Here is a 23969-nt window from a genome sequence, read left to right as displayed (position 1 = left end):
GTCCCCCCCCCCCCCACCCCGCACACCCCATTATATTCATTTTTGTAGTAAAAGAAACCTTAGGAAGTAAAATTTAGGTGGAGTCTAAATTTTTTATCAACCAATTCCTATGGTTTTTGTGCTTTTAATCTATCTCATTCTCCTGTTCCTGTCTGCTCTTTCATTTAATCTGACATATTCTTTGTTTCTACACAAGAAAATAAAGTCTTATCAATATTGGTTTTACTCTTAGTAAAAAGCTAATAATTTTTCTTCAAAGTAGCTTTGCAGTCTGTTGGTCCATTCTACGCTGCTTTCACAACTTTATTTTATTATGTAAATGTTGCGCTCTCCTTAAGTATGTTGCAAACCATTTGTGGTAATTCATTTTAGGATATGATGGGACTTTCCTCAAGACCTGTTGGACTACACCCTAGAGGGCTGGAGTCACTGCTGAGTGACACCCAGAGCATCCCTGGGGATGGGGATGTCCTGCTCCTGCAGTCCAGGAGAGCAGGGCACTGGGACCAGCAATCGATACAACCCATTTTAACTAGCAAGAAGCACCTGGTAATACCTTGTTTGTATTTCTTGAACGAGTGACACAAGAAACACTTATTTCATTCCACACAATAATTCACCACAATCAGAAGGAGCACAGTAAGGGCAACACCATCTCCCAGCTGCTGATTACATCAAAGGTTTGCAGCACAAATTCAATTTTATGATGTTAATCTCAACCTGCCACTCAGAAATTTTCTCTGAGGGATATGACTTTTTTTCTCTGGATTTCATTTTAAGAATGATTTTCTTCTTCTACAATCAATAAAGATATGTTTTCATCAAAAGACTCTATCTTGGCAGAATTCAATTGGCCGTCTCAAAACCTTTTGGTGACACAATATTAAGATAGTTTATGTTGCACCTTAGCTGGAAAATGGGGCAGTTGAAAACACAGCACCTCAACATTTGTGCTTTTCACACTGTCATAAGATACAGTAAAACCATCTTCACTTCCTTGAAGTTCTTTTTTTTACCTCATAAACAGTTACATTATATTAAGCTCCCTAGAAAAATATCACAGCATGCTTTTTTGCTAAGTAGATAAATCAAGTGTGTCCAAAAATATAAATTTCCACTTTCTTCAATGGTCATTAAAGGCTTCAACAACATAATAGCTGTTTAAACATGTTAGACAAAATTTAATGCATGTGAGCTAACAAATTCCTTTTAAATTCCATATATCAAGGATATCAACTAAGTTTAATAAAAAATATATATTATGCAAACATGCACGTGGAGCTGTAAAAGACATCTTCTCTTTAAGAAAAAAAGAAAAAACACATTTATTTTACTGTCTGAAATAAGGTGTCTGAATGTCCTATCAGCTACAAGAGTGGATATGTCCAGGAAATGGAGCCTTGCCAGAAACACACACATGTGAGTTATCTGTCACTCCTACAGCACTGAGCACAGAAAAACTATCACCTTAAGTCATCTCCAGTGGAGTTACATCCAAATGGTGAAATGCTTTGCAGCAGCAGACTTTCCATCAGGTTTTAGGACAATCACACATCAATTCTTACAGGAAAGCATATGTGACAGGAGAGCCATCAGTCTCTGCAGAACGTAAGCTTTGATTTCTATGAAATTGCATCTTATTCAAAGATTTTACCCTCAGTTTTATACATGTTCAGTCATGCCTGGGTTTATTGAAAATAACAGTTTTCCCTCCAAGAAAGTGTTCCATCCTTATGCTAGCAAAGGAACAACTCCTTACATTTTCTTAGTTGTAAATAGGTTTTTGAGCAGAAAAGCATTTATGCCCCTTAAAGACTCAATGATCCCAACAATCCCATGTGAATCAACGGGCCTGCTAAGGTAATGTCATCTCCAAGTTTATGGCCTCCAAAACTTCAAAAGGGTAGAGAGTGATAAACTTTGAGTCTGTGTCAAAATACCCCACAGATATAAGCAAAATCATTTGTAAATGACAAAAGCTTTGATTAACTTGCATTTTTATGAAATATCACAAATTATGGCTAGTTTATTACAGAACTAGCCATAATGATAAAATTCATCTTTATTTACACTGTTTTAACACAAAAAACATACAATCTGGTAAAGTCACAACACATGAAAGCTAAAACCAAAATTTACAAGGATCTCAAACTGACAGGCAGGGAATATGAATTAAAGTTTTAAGTCAGTAATTTTACCTTCCTTAAGTGACCTTGAATTCATTTAAGACAAAAAAAACCCTGATGATCATAGAAAGGTGATGTTTTTGGTTCAGCTACACTGTACTCCAGGGTGTTTAAATAGCAAACAAAATTGGAATCAGATGGCTAAAACAAAACAACCAGAACATTTCACCAGCCCTTGTTTTTTCAATTATCATGTAATAATCATTAATCAGTGGTGTACGCAATCACATCATAGTGAGGATTTCTAAACTCTGACAAGCTACTTTTTTGTCAGTTTTACTCTTTAGATACTCTCAATTAACAAACAGATCTCTCTGCAGTGTTCTTTGCTACAGGTCATGCAGCTGTTTAGTGTAAACAACTCTGAATGACTTGTTATAGACACAGTCATACCTGCTCAAGGAAAATGACGCTGTTTATTAGGAAGCAGGATTGAAGTCCAAAACTTACTCAATGCATTGCAATGCCCAGATTGCAGTTTTCTTGACAGTGAACTTCAAACGCTAGCACTGAAAAGTCTTTAAACAAAAACCCCTTAATGTCATGTAATCAGTCCTACTGACACAAACCTTTTCAGCAGACCTACCCCAGCAGAACAGCCATTTTTGCAATGAGTAGTTCCAAAAAGATCATAGTTCTGTACCAAGGACATCACTGACATTTTAAAATTTCATGGTATATTAAAACTACTACTATTTCTAGCACCAACTGGAAAAGTAATCATCACAGAAACGCCCCAAGATTCTAAGTGAGCCATCCTAATTAAATTTTAATTGAGCAAGTAAAAAAAAAAATAAAAAAAATCCCACCCTTCAACCAGAACCACTTGCAAGAGAAAATGAGACTGCTGGAAAAAAAAAAAAGTGTACCCTAATGCTTTGCATATGCACAGTAAGGAATACTCAATAATGAATCACCAAAATAGCACAAAAGCATTTTCACACTTCAAGGAGCAAGCATTTTGCACTGTATATGTTCTCACAGAACTAGTTTTCTCTAATAAATCCAGTGAACAGACACATACCAAGGCAACTGACAGATTTTATGTAATTCACTAAACTACCCTGAAAACAGAAGCAACAGACATTCAACATCACATATCAGACTGAAAGTTACAAAGCTGATTCTACACGTGCAGCAGACCAACAAAACCTCCCAGAAACGGATGAAATTTGCCCAAGTAAGAAAGAAAAAACACTGCACCGGCTTAAAAGGCTTCTCACCCACTGAAAAAAAAGCTCTGGGGAACTCACTATTGCCAAATCTGACGTGAGGAAGCGGAGACTTAACGCCGCACAGGGCATCCCCAGGGGGATGGGGGCCTGAGGGGCAGCAGCCCCGGCAGAAAAGAGAGGGGATTTGCAGGAAAGAGAGGGGCTGAGGGGCTGCAGTCTCCAGCAGGAAAGAGAGGAGCTGAGGGGCAGCAGCCCCCCGCAATAAAGAGAGGGGATTTGCAGGAAAGAGAGGGGGGATGAGGGGCAGCAGCCCCCGGCAGGAAAGGGAGGGACTGAGGGGCAGCTGCCGGGAGCTGCCCTTACCTCCAGCGGCTCCCAGGCACTGCGTACGGGGCAGGGAGGGTGCTGAAGGGACGAGGAAACAGCAGGACAGGTTTTATCCCGCTCGGGAGCGGTTTTATCCCGCTCGGGAGCGGCAACACCCGGCACGGGCCGGACCCGGCTGGCGCTGCCCAGCGGCACCGCCGCCCTCAGCCCGGCGAGCTCCCGCTGAGGGACGGAGCTGCCGCGGCCGCTCCCTGCCCCGGTTGCTCCGGGAGAAACATGGGCTGCAGAAAAAGAACGTAGGGAAAAGCCGGGCTCCAGCCGCTGCGCTCCCCTCACGGGGCCGCACCCCGCCTGCCGCGGGACAGGCAGAAGGGCCCAGCCCGCCCTTCAAAGCTACCCCACGGGGCGATAAAGCACAGAAACTTTCTCCTCTGCCCGCCCTGCCCTAAATACGGTGAAAAGAACATTTCCGCTGGCAGGAGGCGGGTGGGGTGTGATTTCTCGCAGGTGTGGTGTGATTTCTCGCAGCTGTGGGAGCGGCAGCAGCTGAGGGAGCTCGAGGCCCATCACCCCGCGCGCTGCGTGCGCACCTGGTGGCGTGAGGGCTGTGCAGCGGCCAGGATGCTTCTTGTAAGTTTCTGTTTGAAAATAATTCATGAACTGCACTGAATGAATACCGTAAAAACGCGAAACGTGATGTGTGTTCATCTTTTTCTTTTTTGTTCAAAGGTCAGTCCCGGAGAAGCTCAGATCTGCAGAAGATTCTTGTGAGGAGTGGAGGTGAACGGGCTGTGCGGTGCACAGGTGAGGTCATGTTAACCACAGAATTATTTATTCACAGTCTCATCTAGGGCTGTAAATAACACCATGAGATTCATTATATTTTAAAAAAAAAATGTATTCTCTAAAATCATGTCTTCCTACCTTTGTTTGCCTAAAATCCACAGGGAATTGGAAGGATGTCAAAAGATTTAACTGTATTTTTATTGCCTATGTTTTCCCTATTTTGGTATAATAAACATAGTAGCTAAAGTATGCAATATTTGTATTTTAGTATTATTGAATTCAGATTTATACCAAGACTACTTCCCCAAGATAACTGCCTTGACTTAAATAGTGATGTTCTCAAATATGCTAATGTGACTACAGTCTGCATCAAGAGGTTATGTTTTATAGGTAAGTGAATGTAATAAATAAAGACAATAGCATGTAAAGTTTGTAATTTGTTGAAACTTATTTCTTGCAAAGTTTTTTTTTCCTAGCACTTCTGGAGTTTAGATTTCAAAATATTTTTAATACAGTAAAATGAAAAACTTTGAAGATGAGATTTCTTAAATCACTTCACCATATGAATCATTTTATGTAGACAAGTTATAAGTTGTGAAAATAGAGCTGTAATGTAAAGGGTGATATTTGATTAAACTGCATCAGGCCAAGTATTGAACACTGAAATATGGCATACCAGTTGAAAACTTTCAAAGGTACCTCTTTTTCTGGGCTTGCTTATGGAAATTTTAGTGACAATCACATTGAAAGCAAAATGAGATGATACAAGTCAACTTACTTTAGGAACTTTAGTTAATACTCTTTTTCTCAGAAAAGGTGGACACTAGCCCTTTAAAGACAACAGTGGTAGCTGGAACCTCAGCTAAAGTTTTTGTAGTCAAAAAATGTTATCAGGAAAGTGAAGTAATTGTATGAGACCAAGTAACCTCTCGGATAAACTAGATATTGCTTGTGCTTTTTGACACTTCATGTGAGTCATGAATTCTGCCTGTGAACTTAAATAAATTATTTTGACAGCTTCTCCTTAATCATTGATACATGGAGGTTTCCATAACACAAACTGTCACATACGTTTTAGCACGATTTGACACAAAGGGAAGGTCACACCAAAGACCTTAATTGCATCTTCTGCTCAGACAGGATCACAAAACTGTGTGATTTCTGTTTTGCCTTTCAGCAAAACAGAATTGGTAATTGTTGTCTTGGGAAAACAACTCACTCCATAGGAGTAGTACACATTAATACCACAGAAATAAATTTCATACAATCCTAGAATGGTTGGGGTTGGAAGGAGCCCTAAAGACCACCTAGTTCTGAGCCCCTGTCATAGGCAAGGATGACTTCCACTAGAGCAGGTTGCTCAGAGCCCCTTTCAACTGGGCCTTGAATCCTTTCAGGGATGGGGCATCCTCAGCTTCTCTGGGCACCCTCTTCCAGAGTTTCACACCCACATAGAAAAGAATTCTAGTTATTTTCTTAATTTTTGGTCTGCATACCACTTCATCTCATTTTATCCAAAATAATTCTTTGTAACAGAATGTGTAAAATGAAGTTTTGCTTTGGAAAAGTATTTTTCAGATTCTTTTGTTGAAGTTTTATTTTGGCTGGATGAACGACTGCTTGATTCAGAAATGCAGTGTTGCAATGCAGAGTTGAGCGTTCTTATATTTGGGAAACACTGTGCAGCATTTGCACATTTGCCCATCAGTGGTTTACTTTTCCCATCTCTAATTTAATAAAATATTATATTTACTTCCATTCTGGAATGTTTTGACAACTATTAATGAAAAGCACTTCAAAACTTTGAAAAATCTGATACAAATATGAAAAACTGGGCCTGTTTCTTATGATCTGGGGTTGTAGATACCTGTACATATACTTCTCATAAAAAATAAGGTTCACTCACTATTTTATTAATCATTCAGATGATATATTAATTTCAGTCTCTGTTTTTATTGTCATAATCACCCAGTAATTAATTTCTCTAGTTTTCTTCTCTTCATCTTCTTTTAAAGATTTTTCTCTTTATCTGAATGGGTGGCAAAGCAATTTCAATCAAGTGAAATATTTATCTGGCCTCAATTAGTAATCAAAGCATGTTTCTGAGATGAATAAGAGCAATTAGTGGTTAACAATATTGTTGACAGATATCACATACTGAAATATGAAAAAGCATTAGCTTAGATTGCATTACAGGATAGTTGTCAAGTAGTGAGAATTTATTGTATTATCTTATGTATAATGTGATGAAATATTGATGAAAAGATGTCACATTTCATGTCAATGGCGGTATTGTTTTGCAAAGATAAGCTATGGGTGTGTTCACCATTGGCAAGACTTTTGGATAATGCTGTTGATTAAATCAGCAAACCTTTATGAGAATAAATGTAATTTCACAAATTGCTGTCAGATAAAAGGGTGAGATAAGCCTGTACTTGTTACATTGTGGAAATAAAGCCAGGCAACTTTAGGCAATACAGAATTTAACATCTTAATAATTTTCTTATTGTATTTACAAACTATATTTTTTGTTTGAGTTTTTCCCTGAAAACGATAAAACTGTAGACACTAGATCTGTCAAAGGGGTAGGTTCACAACATTATTTATTTTAAAATATGAATAATAAATACGGGTTTGTTTAATTTAATTACCAAGGTCTGTCATACTCAGTTTTGGCCACGAGAGGGAGCAAAGTGCCAACAAGGAGGAAGGTAAAACCCTAATTAACTCTTTCTGCTCGGCCTGCAAAACGTGATTTGGTATTGTTGAATTGCAGTCTAACGGCATTCGAGCTCTCGGAAGTGACCTCCTTGTTTTGTTCTTCTCGTAAATATTTCTGAGCGCTTTTTCCTTCCTATGCTTCCTCGCTTCACACTTTTGCTTTTCAATATTGGATGTATAAAATGGGATGGGAAATATTTGGATTTCTTGTCAGTATGTATATAAGGTGGCCTTAGGGTATAAAATAATTTTTTTTTAAATAAAAGGCTGAAAAAGCTGAGCTATTATGGGTACTTTAAAATATTAATTTAAACATTTCCTGTGTATTTATTTAACAGATACAGGAAATAAAGAAGCCGCTGATTTTTTTATTTTTGCTGTGGTTTCATGGCTTCTTTTTAATGTAAATATTTTGAAGTAAGCTGAAGATAGGATTATGATCTCAAAAATATCGGTAGTGAGCTGATGTAGATTAAAAGCATTCATTGAGTGTCCCAGGAATTGAGCTTATTTGAAAGCATTAAGAAAAGATTTGTTCAATGTGCAGCAAAGAGTAGACTCATAAGATTATGTGGGTTAACTAGGTTAGAAAAAAGATCTGCTAAATATCTGAGTAGTCAAACTCAAACTGTTTGTTTGCTTAGGGACTTTTTTTTTATTTAAGATTGGAGAGGAAGGAATTACTGAGCCTTACCTAAGTTTTTGGTAGGGGCTTTGTTCTGCCACCTCTTTTTACATACAGAGCAATACTACTGACACCAAGAGAGCTGGTAGGGTTGAAGCACTCCATTAAATCAAAAGCTGAAAGGAATGTGTGCATACAAACATGCATGGAACAATGAAAAATGGCATCTATCATCTATTTGAGATGTTTAGGACAAGATACAGTGGCCAAAGTAATAAATCTAGTGCACAAGATGAATAAAATTGAAGTTTCTGGAAAAAAATAATTAGGGTACATTTTCTATGGTATGAAAAAGAAATAGACATGTTTACTCCTTGGGTATGGATTTCAAAAAGAATGAATAGGGGGACAAATGTTTTTGTTGCTGTCTCAAACTTTTCATGTGTACCATGAAATACACTTCTGTGTTTTTGTAATTTTTTTTATGAAGTTAACTATTTATTATGCTATGGTTTAATAGATAAGTAAGATCTGGAAACCCACAAAGTTGATTTGGAAATACGAAGTCATTGCTGCTTTCCAGAGCAAATCAGACACAAGCCACTAGGTGTCCCTAAATGTAAAATAAAAGCAATCGAGACGATAGGTGAGGCCATGTGAGGGCACATGGAGCAGCAATGAAAGAGACTGGAAAACATTTCCTTTCATAGGGAACAAACTGACAATCAGTTACTGAGCACAAATGTTTGATTTGACCTCTGATAAGCTAAGATTCTTTTGAAACTTATTCCTTCTTTATTAATTTAAGTACAGTTTAATTTTTGTGTGATAGCAAGCAATTTTACATGCATCATACTAATGACTAACAATGCTAACAACAAAATAAAAACTTCAGAAAACCTTGGTTAACTTAAAATAGATTGTAAAAAACAAAACACCTATTTTTACAAGATTTATATTCCCTTGCATTATTTAAGATCACTTTTTCTGAGCTGTCTGGCTGCACAAAGGGGTCAGTGCTTTCTGGGCCATGTGAGGTCAGTAGTCCAGATACCTGCATCAGTGATGAGACAGAGGTCGCCGTGGGGGCAGAACTGTCCCCAAATTTAAGGACCATAATCACATACTGTGTGAGTATGTGATCCTCTGCCCAGTTAGTGTAGTGGTACAATGACAGGTTTGTACACATTCAGTTTCTATTCATGCAAAATGTTAAAAATATTTATCTTTCTTTTCAATGCATTCTTGATTAGAAGATCCAAAACCACTGTACAGATACTAATTCCAACATTATTTGTAAAAGACAGATAAGTGGTAGTTTTCTCAGTATTTTTCAAATTTAAGTCAAGGAAGGAGAGATGTGAAGTGACATGCAAAATTTGTACACAAAACTCCTAAGGTTAATAAATGAATAATCTATTTATTTCTAAAGTTTAGGATTAAAATAAAGATAATATGGTCTTCTCAATGCCTCTAAGTATTCAATCATGCAAATTTTTAAATTTGAGGCACTTGTTTTTGGTTTGAATACCAATTTTCTGCAATATAGTAACAAACCTGTGAGATAGGTCTATTTTTAGTATTACACCCTATTGTTTCCTGTGACTATCACAAATATGACAGGTGGAATATGAATCTATGACAAGTTCTTGTATTTTTGTTTGTGTGAAAACTTTGGCATTTTTTATTGCTGTGGCTTGACTTCACTACAATTTTGGAGATTAATAATAGATACTTCAATAAAATTTATATTCTTGATGTTTAATAACACATAATAATTTGAGGGAGGGCCCTTCATATGTTTCCTCTTGGAAAAGGGTCAATGGGGTGCTTTGAACTCATTTATCAAGGTGATTCTTGTGAAGCCCAGAATACATAGTCATGCCTATCTTTTGGAGGCAAGGACAAAACTGATCTAATTTGTAGTTCCTATCTTCAATATTGCTCATGGTATTTCAGGGTCAGAAATCAACTGATTGATTTTCTGTTTATCCTGTCACTTTGATGATGTATCTCTTGATAGCATATTTTGTTACAGAGTTCATTATTTCTATCTTTTATCACTTATGAAGTCTACTGAAAATTATAGTATACACCTGGGAATGCAGAATCTATATTTCTGAAGGGTAGAAATTAACTGCCTGGGAAAAGGGGGATTTTTTGGTGGTTTTTTTTTTTGGTTTGGTTTGGTTTTTTTTTTTTTCCTTTGCTGGTTGAAGTCCTGCTCAGGGGTTTCAGGTTTCTGTGTCATAAGGATAACATAATGATACTATAACTATTTATCTTTGAATTTGATCAGAAGAGTGTGTCATTTTTCCCTCATACTAGACAAAAATCGTCTCCCACTAGTTCTTATTTTAAGAACTGGCTTCAAGGGGAATACAAAACCCGCTTCATGACCCACTCTTCTCAGGTGACTGGCATATTTCTTCATGGACAAGTGTTAAGGAGGTTCTGATGAATTTTGGTCAGCTGAAAAATTCACCCTCTGAATTAATTTGCAAAGGAGCAAATTTTCTTTCTCCTCAAGGAAAAAATTTCAGAAAAAGATAGTTAAAATATTGGTGTTCCAAGGCCACAAGTTCTTTAAAACCAAACATGGGTCAGCATAGAATTAGCCAAGAAAAGAGAGCTCTACAATGGTCTCAGACAAAAATGTAGGGGATGCAAGGAGACTGTTCGTACACTCTGTTTTTTTAGTAGCAATTGAAATTTGGGGTTTTTTCTCACCAGGCTTTTTTAAAATATTCTCTTCTATAACTGAAAAATCTTTAAACAACAATAAGCTATGTTTTCATTTTCCTGTGAAAGTTGGGAGGTTGTCTTCCATATTTTTTTGCAATCAGTATTCAAGTGTGCTCTGTTTTCCTTTTGCAAAATAGCATAGAATAGTATTCGAATCTATGAGTTCATGACTTAATTATTGCATTACAAGTATCCTGCAGAGGAGAAACTTCCTGAAAAGAACAATATGTAGTTTCAATGCCAAATAGGTGAATCATCGGAGTGAAACATCCTAATAACAGACGTCCTTAATAAGAGCATTGTACCTAATTGCTCTCTTCTATGGAATAGTGAACTGAAACTATAAGCAGTTTTGAAATAGCTTAGTTTAAAAATGCAATGTAAACATTTAATTTTGCTCTTTTTTTCAATTTTTTTTCTACATTGTTGATTCTGCATATAGGTCTGTGATGTTGGGACCTTTTAACTGAAGTCAACATATAGGATTGAAGTGTTATATCAGACATTAAATAATGACTGTAATATTGAAAGGGGAAAACTCCGGGGAAGGCATGGCAGAGTGATAGGGTAAGTACTTGAGGTACTGAAGCATGGATTTTGTCCTGCAGATTCTACTCATGCCCTTTAGCCAAACACCATCTTGACAGCTTGTTCCAGCACAGTGCTCCTCTCTCTTCTTTTGTTAAATATAATAAATGCTTTTTTCCAAATGAAAGAGCATTTGTGCATGCCCTGTTCCCAGTCCACAGTGACCTTCTGCCTATGTTCAGGTATTCTCTTCTTATTTCTTACCATGAAATCATAACATCTTTCTTAATTGCTTATGTAAAAAACAGTCATGGCATCACAGTAAAGTAAATGAACAATAATGGCCACAGTTGCAGCTGCAATCCAAGGAATCAAGGAAGAAATTAGCTTTCCATATGATGGGCACTGGTGTCTGAGAATGGGCATGGAAGAAAGGAAGAACCAGGTTTGCACGGTTCCAGATGGATACAGAGATGCAGCTGTGTAAGTCTGATTCATACTAAGGCTTACTGTAAACTCTACTTACCTAACCTTACTAAGCAGTGATTAGGTTTTTGTTCCAAGTAAATATTGTTTCTGACGGGATTCAAATGCAGCTTTTGCATCAGTGCCTCATCCTGTGTGTACCAGACTAGCTTTGGTAACTTCACTAGAACTCCATTGTTTGTGTAAGGTGGAAACCTGTCTCTTAAGACTATATGTCTGTTGTGGGAGACTTCAGAACAGAACTCAGAAAAGAGATATGCAAATATATTAACCTAAAACACAAGACTAAAATGTAATAGGTTAATAACCTCACATTGCGGCATAGTAGCATGACCCTGAAACAACATAAGTACTCATGACACTTCTATGCAGGGAAAAAACTTACACACATTATGTATAGAGACTGTAGGCTTTCATGATCTCCTGAATTAAATTTACTTCAGTGTCACTCTTAACAATTTTATCTTGAGGACTATCACAGAATCACAAGTAAGGAAACTCTCAATATCATCTAGTCCAACATCCCTGCTTGAAACAGGGTAAGCAAGAGCAGGTTGCTCAGGATTGGGTTCAGTCATGTTTGGGATATTTCCAAGGGCAAAAAACTCCACAGCATTTCTGGACAATCTATTTTAGTGCTAAATTACTCTCACAATAACAAAAAAAGAGTTTTCTGTTTCTGTGAGTATTCAGTTTCTGTGAGTTCAGTGCCTCTGGCCTCTTCACCTGTTATTAGATAATAATTAGAAGAGTCAGTCTTGTTTACACCTCTCATCAGGCTTTTATAAACATTCATTAAACCTACCCCACCTCCCCAAGCTTTCTCACAGCCTGGTTAAACAATCTCAGCTCTCACCTGTATTTTGAGGTGGGCCATCTTCCAGCCCAGTTTCCTCAAACCGCCGACAGCCAGTTCTCCCCTCTGAGCTCCCCTCTGATCCAAGGACACTCCCCTACTTGAATTCAAGACCTCAGCCTTCAATTATAATATGATGGAGACTCAAAAATTTATAAAGTAAAATATTCTGTGTCTGTGGAAATATATATACAGTTAAGCACAACTGGAAACCAAAAAGAAAAAAATGGCAATATCATGTGAACAAGTAGTCATAAACAACACAGTTTTTGTAATAATTTCAGTGTTGTTCAGTTTAATAATTTAAATATTGTTGTAAAATGTTTTAGCATTTCATGAGACTGTTCATTATCTTATGAAGTGCTGAAACAGAATGAGAAATTCATTAAGTATAATAAAATTCAGTTGTTTGTGCAATATTTGTTTATACTATTTTATAAAATTACTTACGCTTAGCTGTAGCATAAAAAGTGTTCTCTGTGGCTCTACAGTAAAAGAAAAAAGCCTTAAACTTTATGTATTCCAAATTGATTGATTTGTAAGTATCAAAATCAGAGCTTAAGAGCTCCAAGAGTATGTTCTTAATAAAATAGTTGCACTGAGTTTGTCACTTCTGGAAAAGATGGCATTCGGAAATGTGCTTAGACTAGAGACAGCTGCATACAGCAGATAGAAGCTGAGGAAATGAGGGTAAGGAAGCAGTTGTAATATTTCTCCTTTCCTCTTCCATGTCTGTGTGTAAAGAGGGAGAAGCAATTTGTCATCTCTGCTCCATCAGTTGGTTGGCTTCCCTCCATGTAAGCCATGGGAGGAGCGTGCTGCAAAAGTGAAACACACATGCAGTGAGGGAGCAGCAGCAGAAGAGTAATTTAATTCAAGGCAAATTATTTATTTTCTTTTTGTATAAAAAAACCCTGAATTTCAATGTGTGGTCTTTAAAATATTTTTCTGCTGGAATGGAACTTCTCTCTGTAAAAGGTAGGTTTTTCTTATCAAGCTCCTTCATCCATGTGACAAGTATTTAGTACGTAGCTATGGGAAGTAACTTCAGAGAGTGGAGTTGTGCATTGCTCATTTATGTTGATGAGAATATTTCTTGCAGTACTTCCTCCAAGGGAAGTATGTAAATTGTGCTCTCTCATAGAGCAGTTGAATTGCTGCAGTGTTTGGCCTCTGTTTGTAGCCCAGCAACACTTAGGCCCTTCAGCATATGTGTTGAAAATGTCCTGGCGTGAGACATGATGGAATTATGCAGGCTGACATATATTCTGCCAAATGTGGTGCAATTCCATAGAGTTCTTAGGAATATTTAGGGAGAGATGAAAGCAAGAATAAGTAATAGGAAAGTACAGGTGATTAAGCAAATGGAAAGGATATTGGAAAGCAATGGCAATTTCCGGGGAACCATTACAGTGTAAAGTTTTGGACTCATTGTTTTGTTTTATTAGCAATTACTAGGTCCTAAGTATAGCGATAAAGTATATGATGTATACAAAAATATATACAGAGCAGGTTTAATTATTGTAGGACTACAGTGATGTTTCATTCAGATTAAACTTAACTGTGGTACATGTATTGACATGGCAGGGAAATTGAAAGAATATTTAATGTTGTTTAAAAGATTAAATTTACTGAACTTTATTAGTCAGCAACTTGATACAAAATTATGAGCAGGTTAAATTTTCATACCTATGACTACCTGAATCACAGTCCTGTTAGCTTCAGAGCATTTTCATTAATGGAAGAGATACCATAATGTGGAACTTTTAGTTGTTGAGCAAAATTAGGATTTGAAATGTTAACTTTTTATTTGGTACGGTGTTTACTCAAGTGTGTCCTTTCTAATGGGCAGAATAAATACAGTGTAAAAAAGGATTTGTTGTAAAATGATAGATATTATTTTAGATTATGTACAATCTTCTGGGACTATTACAGGGAAGAATTAAGAACTGGCATTATGAGGTGATGAATAATTAGTATAATACCCTTCCTGGATACCTGACCTCCATTCTGCCCTCTGTATTTATTAAGTTCCTGTAAAGTACAAAGTTTTCACATATCTTCTTTCCCAAAGAATTCCAAGCAGTCATATTATCTTCCCACAGTGATACTTTTTTAAGATTACTTGTTTTCTTTTTTGGTTGAGTTTTTTTATACCACATAAATCTCTCAAATTCTATTTTTCATAAAACTTGTTGGAAACACTGTTAAGGTATTATCTGAAACTAACAATATGATTTGTCTGATTTTTAATACAGTGAAAAAAGGAAGGTTGGATGAAACAACTGGTAAGTCTGGTTCCCCCTTCAATTTCTGCTTTACATTTTTCTTTCTGAGGCATGGGATTCTGTATTACACTGAAGAATCATTTAAGTTTGGGGCTACTTTGACACATTGTATCAACAGTTACAGTCCAAAATAAACATGTAAAGAATTATGCATATATTTTAAAGATCAAATTATCAACCAAAGTTGTGAGCTGAGACAATTTGTAATTGTCAATTTTAAATTATGAAGTGCTATTATCTTGCAAGCTAATGATATTTAAAATATATTTCCACTACAGCAAATTTTTACATAATTTGATGACACATTAAATGTGTCACTGGCCAATAGAAACTTTTTTTAAATAAGAAGAGTACAGTACTTTAGCTTAACCAGGGTGGGAAGGAGATGAAGGTGTCTGAATTTTCCTGGTGAGGAAATACAGACAGGAGACACTGATAGACACTTATAGTGACCAGGTATTACCCTAGGCAATAAATATGAGCAAAACCAAGCTGCCCAGGTGTATACAAGTCTGTCTCAAGGACCAAGACTTAGCCATGATGGAAAAGAAACTCCAGACACAGCCAGAGGTTTCTCACACACAAGTAGACTGTGAATCTAAGTCTTTCAAGTTTGTAATTACTGTTTCTCAGGAAAAGCTGATATACAACTTAATCAGTGCAGCAAAAATTGCCAGTAGATGTCTGACTAATAGATGCAAATTAATTAAAACTGTTTAAAGTTATCTGGATTAAAGAAAGGTTACCTGAATAGATACAGGTAGAACTGCTAGTTCTTCTAACAACAGGCTATGAAATACGTATTCAAAGTACAGACTGAAAAGTCTTTTCTCTTTCATTGAGATCCTAATGCAGTTAATCAGTGCAGCAAAAATTGCCAGTAGATATCTGACTAATAGATGCAATCAAAATTGTTATGATGTTACATTTTGTTAATACTCAAAATGTGATAATTTACAGAACATGATCATCAAAATAATTTGATAAAATATAAGTAACTATAATTTTCCTTTAAATGCTGTTGCATCTTGTTAATGCCATAAGTACTGGCAATGAAGTTTCAGTGGTATATTCTCTGATAATTGATCATGTTTCCTTGGGCAGAACAATTTTGTAGGTGGTGAATAAGAGCAGTCTTGAAATGCCCACATTTCTCAAAACTCTGTGATTCTCCTGTAGTTTATTTACTCTTTTGTGTAAGCTGCTCTCCCCTGTTTTGGGTTGAAAGCTGAAGATATGAGCAGGTGGATATCCTGCTGTTTCTTTTCACAAAAATTGCATGATGTGCCTCCAGTTTTTGACAGGTTGGAAGCTGCAATAATGGCTTTATGGAAACAAAACTTCCTATCATGCAGCAAAATTGAAAGCTCTTCTCCACTGCTAGGGTATTGTAATGATATTCACCTTTGACAGTGTTATTCTTCAAGGAGGTTACACATTCAGTTATTTAAAAGGTAGAGCATCTACATTTCTTATTTGACGTAACTCATGACATTTAAAGAGGGTGCATTAGTCAAAAAGCACTTAAGGGTGAGATTCAGATCCAGAGAAGAGCCAAAGAAGCCAAGGAAGTATTGGAGAAACAGCTGTTTTTAAAAGGACAGGGTTTCAGACAACACTATAATGCAGGCAGTCCAAGATACTTTTCATTTTTCATTCTAGAAATGGAGCTGCAAAAGGATACCAGGTGATTAAGTTTGATCATCTGGTGTGGCACATAGTAACGTGAAACTTTCAAATGGGAAATTAGAGTTGAATATGAAATAATGCCACAGTGAAACAGATTGCCACTAAAATTGTGGGTTTAAGTTTCTACCTTGTAATTTATAGCTTCATTTAAAGAAGATTCCTTTTAATTTATGAGGGAAGCTGGTATTGTAGTTTTACATGGGTACTCTAGGTGGCTGAAGTTAAACATCGTAGGTTGCTGTTTTTCAGCCAAGCAATTTAGAGTCTTTTGAAAATGTCTCAAACTTTGAGTTGCAAGTTCTCCCAACTATAAAAAAGTTTTGCAACTACAAAAGATTTTGCAAATTTTTTGTTTTGTTTGCCTCAGTTACATAGAATGGTGGTGTGTGAACCATATCTTGTGGATGCCATTTCTCACACATAAGTCACCAGACTCATATTGACTTTGTCACATTTTTTCAGTATAAAAACAAAGTCATATTTGAGAAGACTGGTCCACTAAGTTATAGAAAATAAACAGATAACATTGGGCACTGTTGACTTTTTTTATTAAAAAAAAAAATTCCGTTACATGATACCTTTAGTTCTTTGGTCAAATATTATAATCGGTCCTAACAATAAGATCTACATCCAGGATGTACACAGCCAAGGGTTCCCCTTCACACCTTTTGTTAAGTGCAGTGCAATTTGATACAACCTATTCAGTGATCTGTTGTAGACACTGACAGCTTCCCTCCAGCTCTGAGTGTTTGATTGACCTCTGATAATACAGACAGTTCACAAATTCTGTTCTTGGCTATGTCTTGTATATATGTATTTTGGCAGTGCTTGTATTAAGTCTTTTTTTCAGTCATATGTCAATGTTAATCCTTGCCTAGGATGCTGGAGGGTAGTGAAGGATGTGTTACATGCATGCAAACTAAAAAGCCATGTTCATTGAGATGGTGGAACGTGCCTTTGCAGTCTCAGATTCCTGTGTCAGGCCCTACAGGAAAGAGCTTTCCCTCAGTTCTTTTGCTTTTTTTTTTTCTGTCAGTGATATTTTCAAGCACTTTGAAATTTTAAATTTTTATTCTTTTTGCTTATTAGGTCTGATTTTATGAATACTCCACAGTGTCTTTACAGAGGGATTTATAAAAATCCAGGAGTTCATTTGGGACTGCATCTGAAACCCATTTTCCTGCTGCATCTATACACAGAACTCGATTCATGCACAAAGACTGAATTACACGTTGCAAGTCTATGGCCTTGCCTTAATTGGACATAAAAACCTGTTAGCCAGTCCTCAGTATTATCGTATCAATTAAAAGGCAAAAAAACTTCCTAATTTGCAGAAAAGGAGTGTGTACTGGTTTCTTGTGAGAGCTGCCAGAGAAATAGATAAAGAGTAAAAAGCTGTGTCTGGAAGCTGATCTTTAAAATACTCGTATTTAGGATTATGTTCTCTCCCACCTGTCATAGTCCTACTAAAACTAATACGAATTTTCTTGTTCACATCCACGTATTTGACCCACACCAGTGAAGGTGTGCATGAGGTATGAGTTAAACCCTTGCTGCCATATGGTTGTGTTTTCATCTTCTGGAAGGGAGATAAAGTTGTGTTTAATGTGCTGCTTATTTGTTTTTCAGAAACATCCAAAACGTACGTTGTTTTAAAAGTCCAAAATTTAAAAAGCACTACAATAGATAGACGAGGAAGGGAGCCTTGCTGGGAACAAGACTTCATGTTGTAAGTAAAAGGGAATTCTTATCAATTGATTTTGTTGTATCTTTGCTGTATTTGTATAGTATAGAACAATTTAGTGCATGTGAGGTCATCTACAGAACACAAAGGCAAGGGGAAAGTGTCCAGCTCAGAGAAAAGGTGCCAGGCTAATTCTGCGGAACACAACTAAAGTTAATTTTGCAAGCCACATGACAGATCACGGCCAGCAGCCAACAAGAAGAAGAATTTGTCTCCAAATTTAATTTCATATAATGTTTTAGGAATACAAGGAATGAGACAATAAAGAACTCAAACCAATCCTCACATAAATTGTTTTTTGTTCACTCTGTTTCATTATGATATATTCTAATTTTGCATATTAATTTATCTACTTAAATGCCAGTTTAGGTACTTTATTTATCATTGACTCATACTGATTCTCACTTCTGCCTGCAGATCATTGCCCACTTCACTCCACTCTCCATTTTGTTATTCAGTTGTTATTCTCTTTTATGTAGAGCCTTATATACACCTTAATTTGCAGTGTACTAGTTACCAAAGAATATTAAACCACTTTTGTAGCAATTGCATTACAAGGTTGCTGTAGCTCCATCTGCTGCCTACTCATCTATACAACACAGCAGACTTTGAAAAGGGATTATAAACAAGCGTTTACAAATATATTCATCTAGATTTTGATAAGTATACTATAGTTCATTATCTTAAGGACTCTCAGTCTATGTCTGCCAGTAAAAACTGTGTTCCATTACTTGCAGATATTACCAGTTTGCATTTTAAAAGTTGCATATTGCCTAACCTTTCAATCTGCAGTTTCAATATTCAGTTGTCAGTTTAAAGGTTATGGTCGAAAAATACTAAAACATAAAAATTTGCAATTGGTCTTTGGTAACGTATTTATAAAGAGAAAAGCTGACTAAAACAAAAATTCAATGTATGTATTCAATTGCGTAAAGCAAGTACAGCAGAAAATTGGACATTGATGCAGGATGGTTTTTGAGAGCAATGTGATGATTTAAGTAGCTGTCTCAGAGGTGGCACCTGCCATTCTCTGATCTCATTTGTTCTTTCCTGATGACTTTAAGTACACAATAATGCTTTGTGGTACCCCACACAAATAAGTTGAAGATGAGTTTTACTACTTAAAATTAATGGAGATTACATCAAATGAGTCCAGCAGAGACACCAATACCTACTTTATTATATTGTTCATATTTACAGAACTGGTCTGTAATGGGGAGCATTCCCTGAGGAAATTACCTCTCTCTTAATATTAATTCAATGTCATAAGGGAGTGATATGGCCTGGTAAAATTTGATTTTGCATTCTTGCAAAATATGGTTGTGGTACGGTATTTTTTTAGTCAAAATCAGCTAGTAATAAAATGCATGTATCCTTTAGTTACAACTAAAATAGAGTCTGGATCTGCAGCTTTTGAATTTGAGAGATGTTTTCCCATTGTTCCAGCAGAACTGTCCTCATTATTTGATAAGGGCAATCCTGAACAATAAGACTTGAGAGTCTTGTTCAGTCTAACATTTGTGTTCATCCTGCTAGTTTGTATTTTACAAGTATACTGAAAAACCCCCAGCTCTGTATCTGCTGTAAGAAGATAAAAATAAATTGCTATGATAGATTGCTGAGAAGTTGAGATTACATTTTCATTTTAATGATCTCTGTATTCATTCTTTATAGTGAAATCTGTGCTGATGGAAAGGGCTTCATTATAGAGCTGTGGAAGAAAGGCTTGCTCTGGGACAGCATTTTAGGAGTTTTATGGATTCCCCTTGCCACTGTGGAATATGCAACTGATGTAAGTTGACTTTCCATGGAAATATAAAGCACTGAGTAAAATCCAATAAATTTCCCATTCTCGGACTCCCCAAATACTGTAACAACAGTTGTGATCAATGTATACTTCTAAGTCTTTTGCTTCAGTTGTAATATTAAGGCTCAATATACATGTGGCTCTCAAAGTGACAATTGGTAGGCATCAGCCATATACCCTGGAGAAATGGCTCAGACCCTGGGCCAGGTATAACAGAAGGTGAGCTAGGTTCAGCAGAACTTAGGAACAATTAAAGAGACAGGCATGTTTGGTTTATATGATTAGAGTGAAAGAATTTTAGATCAAGTTCCTTTGTCTGGATTTTCATTTTGTGACCTTGGGTAAATCTCTATTAAAATGGTCACAATACTGTTGTTCTCTTTATCATGGGAATTGACCATTGTCTCAAAGAGGAAAATAGAAATGTGCCCTGTGGTGCTATAGAAGAAATTAACAGTACAGTGAGGACAAAGAAAAGGGTGAGTGGAAGGTTGGGTCAGTACAGGAGTTATGTATCCACCATGGTCACTTGGCCATCAGAATTACTAGACTTGTTTCCAATAGGGAGTTCTTATTTTATTAAAAAAAAAAAAGGGTTTAGGGGAGTAAATTTTTATAAATTTGAAAGAGGTAAGAGGTATCTTGTTCTAATAGTCCCCAATTCTCCCAATCATAAATATGCTTTCATATGCATAGTCCCTGGAGGCTGTTTTAAAGAAATAACTGTGAAGTAGAGATTAAATCAATCCTTGCAAATAAAAATTGTTTGCCTTCTTTAATATTTATAAAACATAAAAAAGGCAATTGAAGATGGGGTAAAGGTAAGAAAATCAGAGAATAACTTCATGCAGTATCTCTCATCAGACTCTATAGCCATTTCTTTACAGGAACTAATAAATATTAATATATACATTGAACTGACATTTCAATGATTCTTCTCAGAAAATGGAAACAGAGGAAGAAAGTAATTCCTGCTTAAATTAGAAGAGGCTCTGTATCACAGCTGCCAAGTGCCATTTCAAGCCCCAGGGCAAGTTGTTCTGCTCTGCTGCCCAAGCTGTTGCTGAGTTACAACTTGCTGACACAGAGGTTGTGGCTTGCTTGTAAATACTGAAACTTTAAACAAACAAAGATGCAAGATAAGGGATTGTTTCTTAATTTCTTCAGATCCTCTAAACCTTCATTTATAATTAGTCCACTGTGGAACATTCCTAGTTATTTATCCTCCTGGTCTTAACCCTGCTGTTCTTCTTCTGGGCTTTATAACTCAGAAATAACCTACAAGGGAGCGTTACTTTAGAAGCTCTTTTTTGGCTTGGTTATTAACTTAGATGGACTGTTTCAGTCTTGCTAGAGTGTACTTGTTTGGCACCAGTGCAAAGGGGAACTGGAAAATCTTTGTTGATAAGAGTAATTTTCAATATTCATATTTGTTTTGTCTTAATAATGTGATAATCTTAATGTCTATTTATCTATATTGTTGTGCAAACATTATATTTTTAATTTGATGACTGAAAAATCTTGAAGTCCTAACTAGTACACGAACAAAAGCTGGAAAATACTAAAATGGTGTTGTAAAGGAGCTCCTACTGACTTGGGGGAAACTTCATTCGGTAAAAAGTGGATAATGCTATAAATATTGCCCAAGTAATTTCCATAACCTGTTTTTCCTAGGAAGGCCCAGGTTCCTGGTGGAGATTGCATTCTGAAGTAATAAAAAATGGAAGTGAGATTCAAGGCACAAAAACACCCACTTCTCATGAGATCTTACTAGATATCTACTTTGCATTACCATTTGGTGAGTTACAGATTAAGGTCCAGCATTCCAGACATTCTATTTCTCAGTAAGTTCCTGTCATTTCACCTACGTTCCTGAAATACAACAACAAATAGAAATTTTTCTGTAGAATCCTAAATGCTTATTAATCAATGGAGCATTTTCACAATTGATACTGGTAATTGTTACTGGTAAAGAACCACATCCCACAAGGAGCTGGATGAGCAGTTTCAGTAGCTAATGGTGATCCACATATGGATTGCAGAGCTAAAGAAGGAAGTATCTCCCTCAGGGTGAGTACCAGAACCTGTGTGTTACAGCTCTGCAGCACATCAGCTTTGACCAATGCAAAATATAAGTTTTAATAAAATCCAGGCCTAGACAGCATTTTTTACCTTCCTAGAAAAGGTTGTCTGCCTTTATTTTAGTGTGTATGAGGATGGAAACTATTTATATTTCTCTATATATGAATGTAGTTTATATGAAAGCAGAAATGGAAACAGAACTACAAATAATACATCACCACACTGCTTCCAGATATAATACAAGATTGATCTTACTAAGATTATCAATCCATCTGTATGACATGGTCTATCTCCAAATAAGGTCACAAACATAATTTTGCTTAACATTTTACTCTTTAAATAGTCTAATGAACTGTGTCTGAAAAGATTAATCCTAAAGTTTACGCAAGAAGAAAGTAAAAAAAGTGAAGTGTGAATAAGAAACTATATGAAAAGGAGGACTAGAAGTTATACCAATAAGCTCTTTGATTGTCTAATTTATTTTCAAAATGCATTGTCTTTGATTAACCTTGGTAAATTGTTTTGGGTGTAGTCTTCATGACTACACTCCTGTTAATACATATGGTGGAATCCATATCTTTTCAGAGAGTGACTCTGGACTGTTTTAGTTTCTTATGAGCTACAATATAGTCTACCTTTTTTTTTCCCTTTCTTTTTCCTTTTCTTCTTTTTTTTTGGCAAAATTTACTTCTTCTTTACTGCTTGACCAAAAGAATTTCAAAATATAACCTCTGCTAATGCAGTAATTGCATTCCAGATTTTGTTTGCTTTGTTTTTTTTGATAAATAGAATTAGCAGAATGTTTTATGTCCTTACATGATTCTCGTGTCTAGAAAGCTATGTAAATGTGGTATAGGAAGTCTAATTGTGTGTTTACAAGATGTAAATTCAGACTTTTGGTTATTTCAGGCTGCTACTTGGAGAGAGTGTTGGCTTGCATGTTGAAACTTGTATTCTAATTTCAAACAAATATACTTGAAAAAGTTCCCAAGGCGGGCCCTGGGACTTTGTGTGTTTACAAGATGTAAATTCAGACTTTTGGTTATTTCAGGCTGCTCCTTGGAGAGAGTTGTTGGCTTGTATGTTGAAGCTTGTATTCTAATTTCAAACAAATATATTTGAAAAAGTTCCCAAGGCAGGCCCTGGGACAGTAGTCAGAGAGTGCTGTGAAAATCCTGTAGAGGTCACTCTTATGCTGTAGTTTTCTTCATAGAGGCAAGAATTCAAAAGCATTATGTCTTGGTTATTGAGAAAGCCAGGATTATCATCTACCTGGGGTTTGGCAAGGTCATTTTCATTGCTTGTCCTATTGAATGACTCAGCTCAGTTATGAGCACCTGAGAATGTGTCCTTAGCTATTGGAATCAGTACAGCCTCTTTATTACGACAAGTTACACTGGAAAGGCAGAAGACTGCAGTTACTTTCGACAATTTCTGAAAGATGTTCATTTGAGAATGTCAGATAATGGGCAGAAATATAAGATCCTCCCGTGCTCCTTTAATAGTATGACTTCATTTGAACTTGAAATCCTGCATGAAGTACCATGGAAATGTGTTCTCATCTGTGCCTCCCGTGCTCCTTTAATAGTATGACTTCATTTGAACTTGAAATCCTGCATGGAAATGTGTTCTCATCTGTAGTTCAGTGCCTTTTCTAGAAGTATCATCTCATGTCACTTGTGGTAGCAGTAAAGTTGACATTTCACCGTTGTGAGCTAGACTGAGCTCCATTAAAAGGCTGCTAAGTAAAATGAAAAACTACTATATTTAAATTCTGCAAGCAAAGTCACAATAATAAAATACTGACTTTAGATAAACACTACAGTTGAATTACAAACATGGGTTATCAGGGGTTTATGAAATAAGATAATTTTCCTTCAAATTTTTTAGGTGTTTCTTTGTAGGCACACAGTTTGTGGTAATT

General features: G+C 36.3%; 2 protein-coding genes across 8 annotated transcripts in view; one reads left to right on the top strand and one right to left on the bottom strand.

Moving 5' to 3' along the window:
• Positions 1-4086, bottom strand: part of WDR72 (WD repeat domain 72) — a 102699-nt gene extending 98613 nt beyond the window's left edge. For all 3 annotated transcript variants that reach the window (XM_039723591.1, XM_039723589.1, XM_039723590.1), the window contains exon 1: positions 3725-4086. The gene's annotated coding sequence lies outside the window, so the exon portion shown is untranslated. The remainder of the gene's footprint in view (positions 1-3724) is intronic.
• A 103-nt stretch (positions 4087-4189) lies between these two features.
• Positions 4190-23969, top strand: part of UNC13C (unc-13 homolog C) — a 177015-nt gene continuing 157235 nt past the window's right edge. The window contains exons 1-7 of one of the 5 annotated variants that reach the window (XM_039723379.1): positions 4190-4318; positions 4418-4492; positions 11444-11576; positions 14694-14723; positions 18042-18141; positions 19831-19948; positions 21638-21761. In XM_039723379.1, coding sequence (XP_039579313.1) covers positions 11555-11576; positions 14694-14723; positions 18042-18141; positions 19831-19948; positions 21638-21761 — 394 coding nt within the window. In that variant the 5' untranslated portion in view covers positions 4190-4318; positions 4418-4492; positions 11444-11554. Of the gene's footprint in view, positions 4319-4417; positions 4493-11443; positions 11577-13278; positions 13414-14693; positions 14724-18041; positions 18142-19830; positions 19949-21637; positions 21762-23969 lie in introns of those variants that run through there. The other 4 variants (XM_039723380.1, XM_039723381.1, XM_039723378.1 and 1 more) reach the window with 4 other exon arrangements.

Source organism: Passer montanus, unplaced genomic scaffold, assembly GCF_014805655.1.
Source record: "Passer montanus isolate IOZ18808 unplaced genomic scaffold, ASM1480565v1 scaffold5, whole genome shotgun sequence".
Lineage (NCBI taxonomy): Eukaryota > Metazoa > Chordata > Aves > Passeriformes > Passeridae > Passer > Passer montanus.
This window is presented reverse-complemented; position numbering and strand designations above follow the sequence as displayed.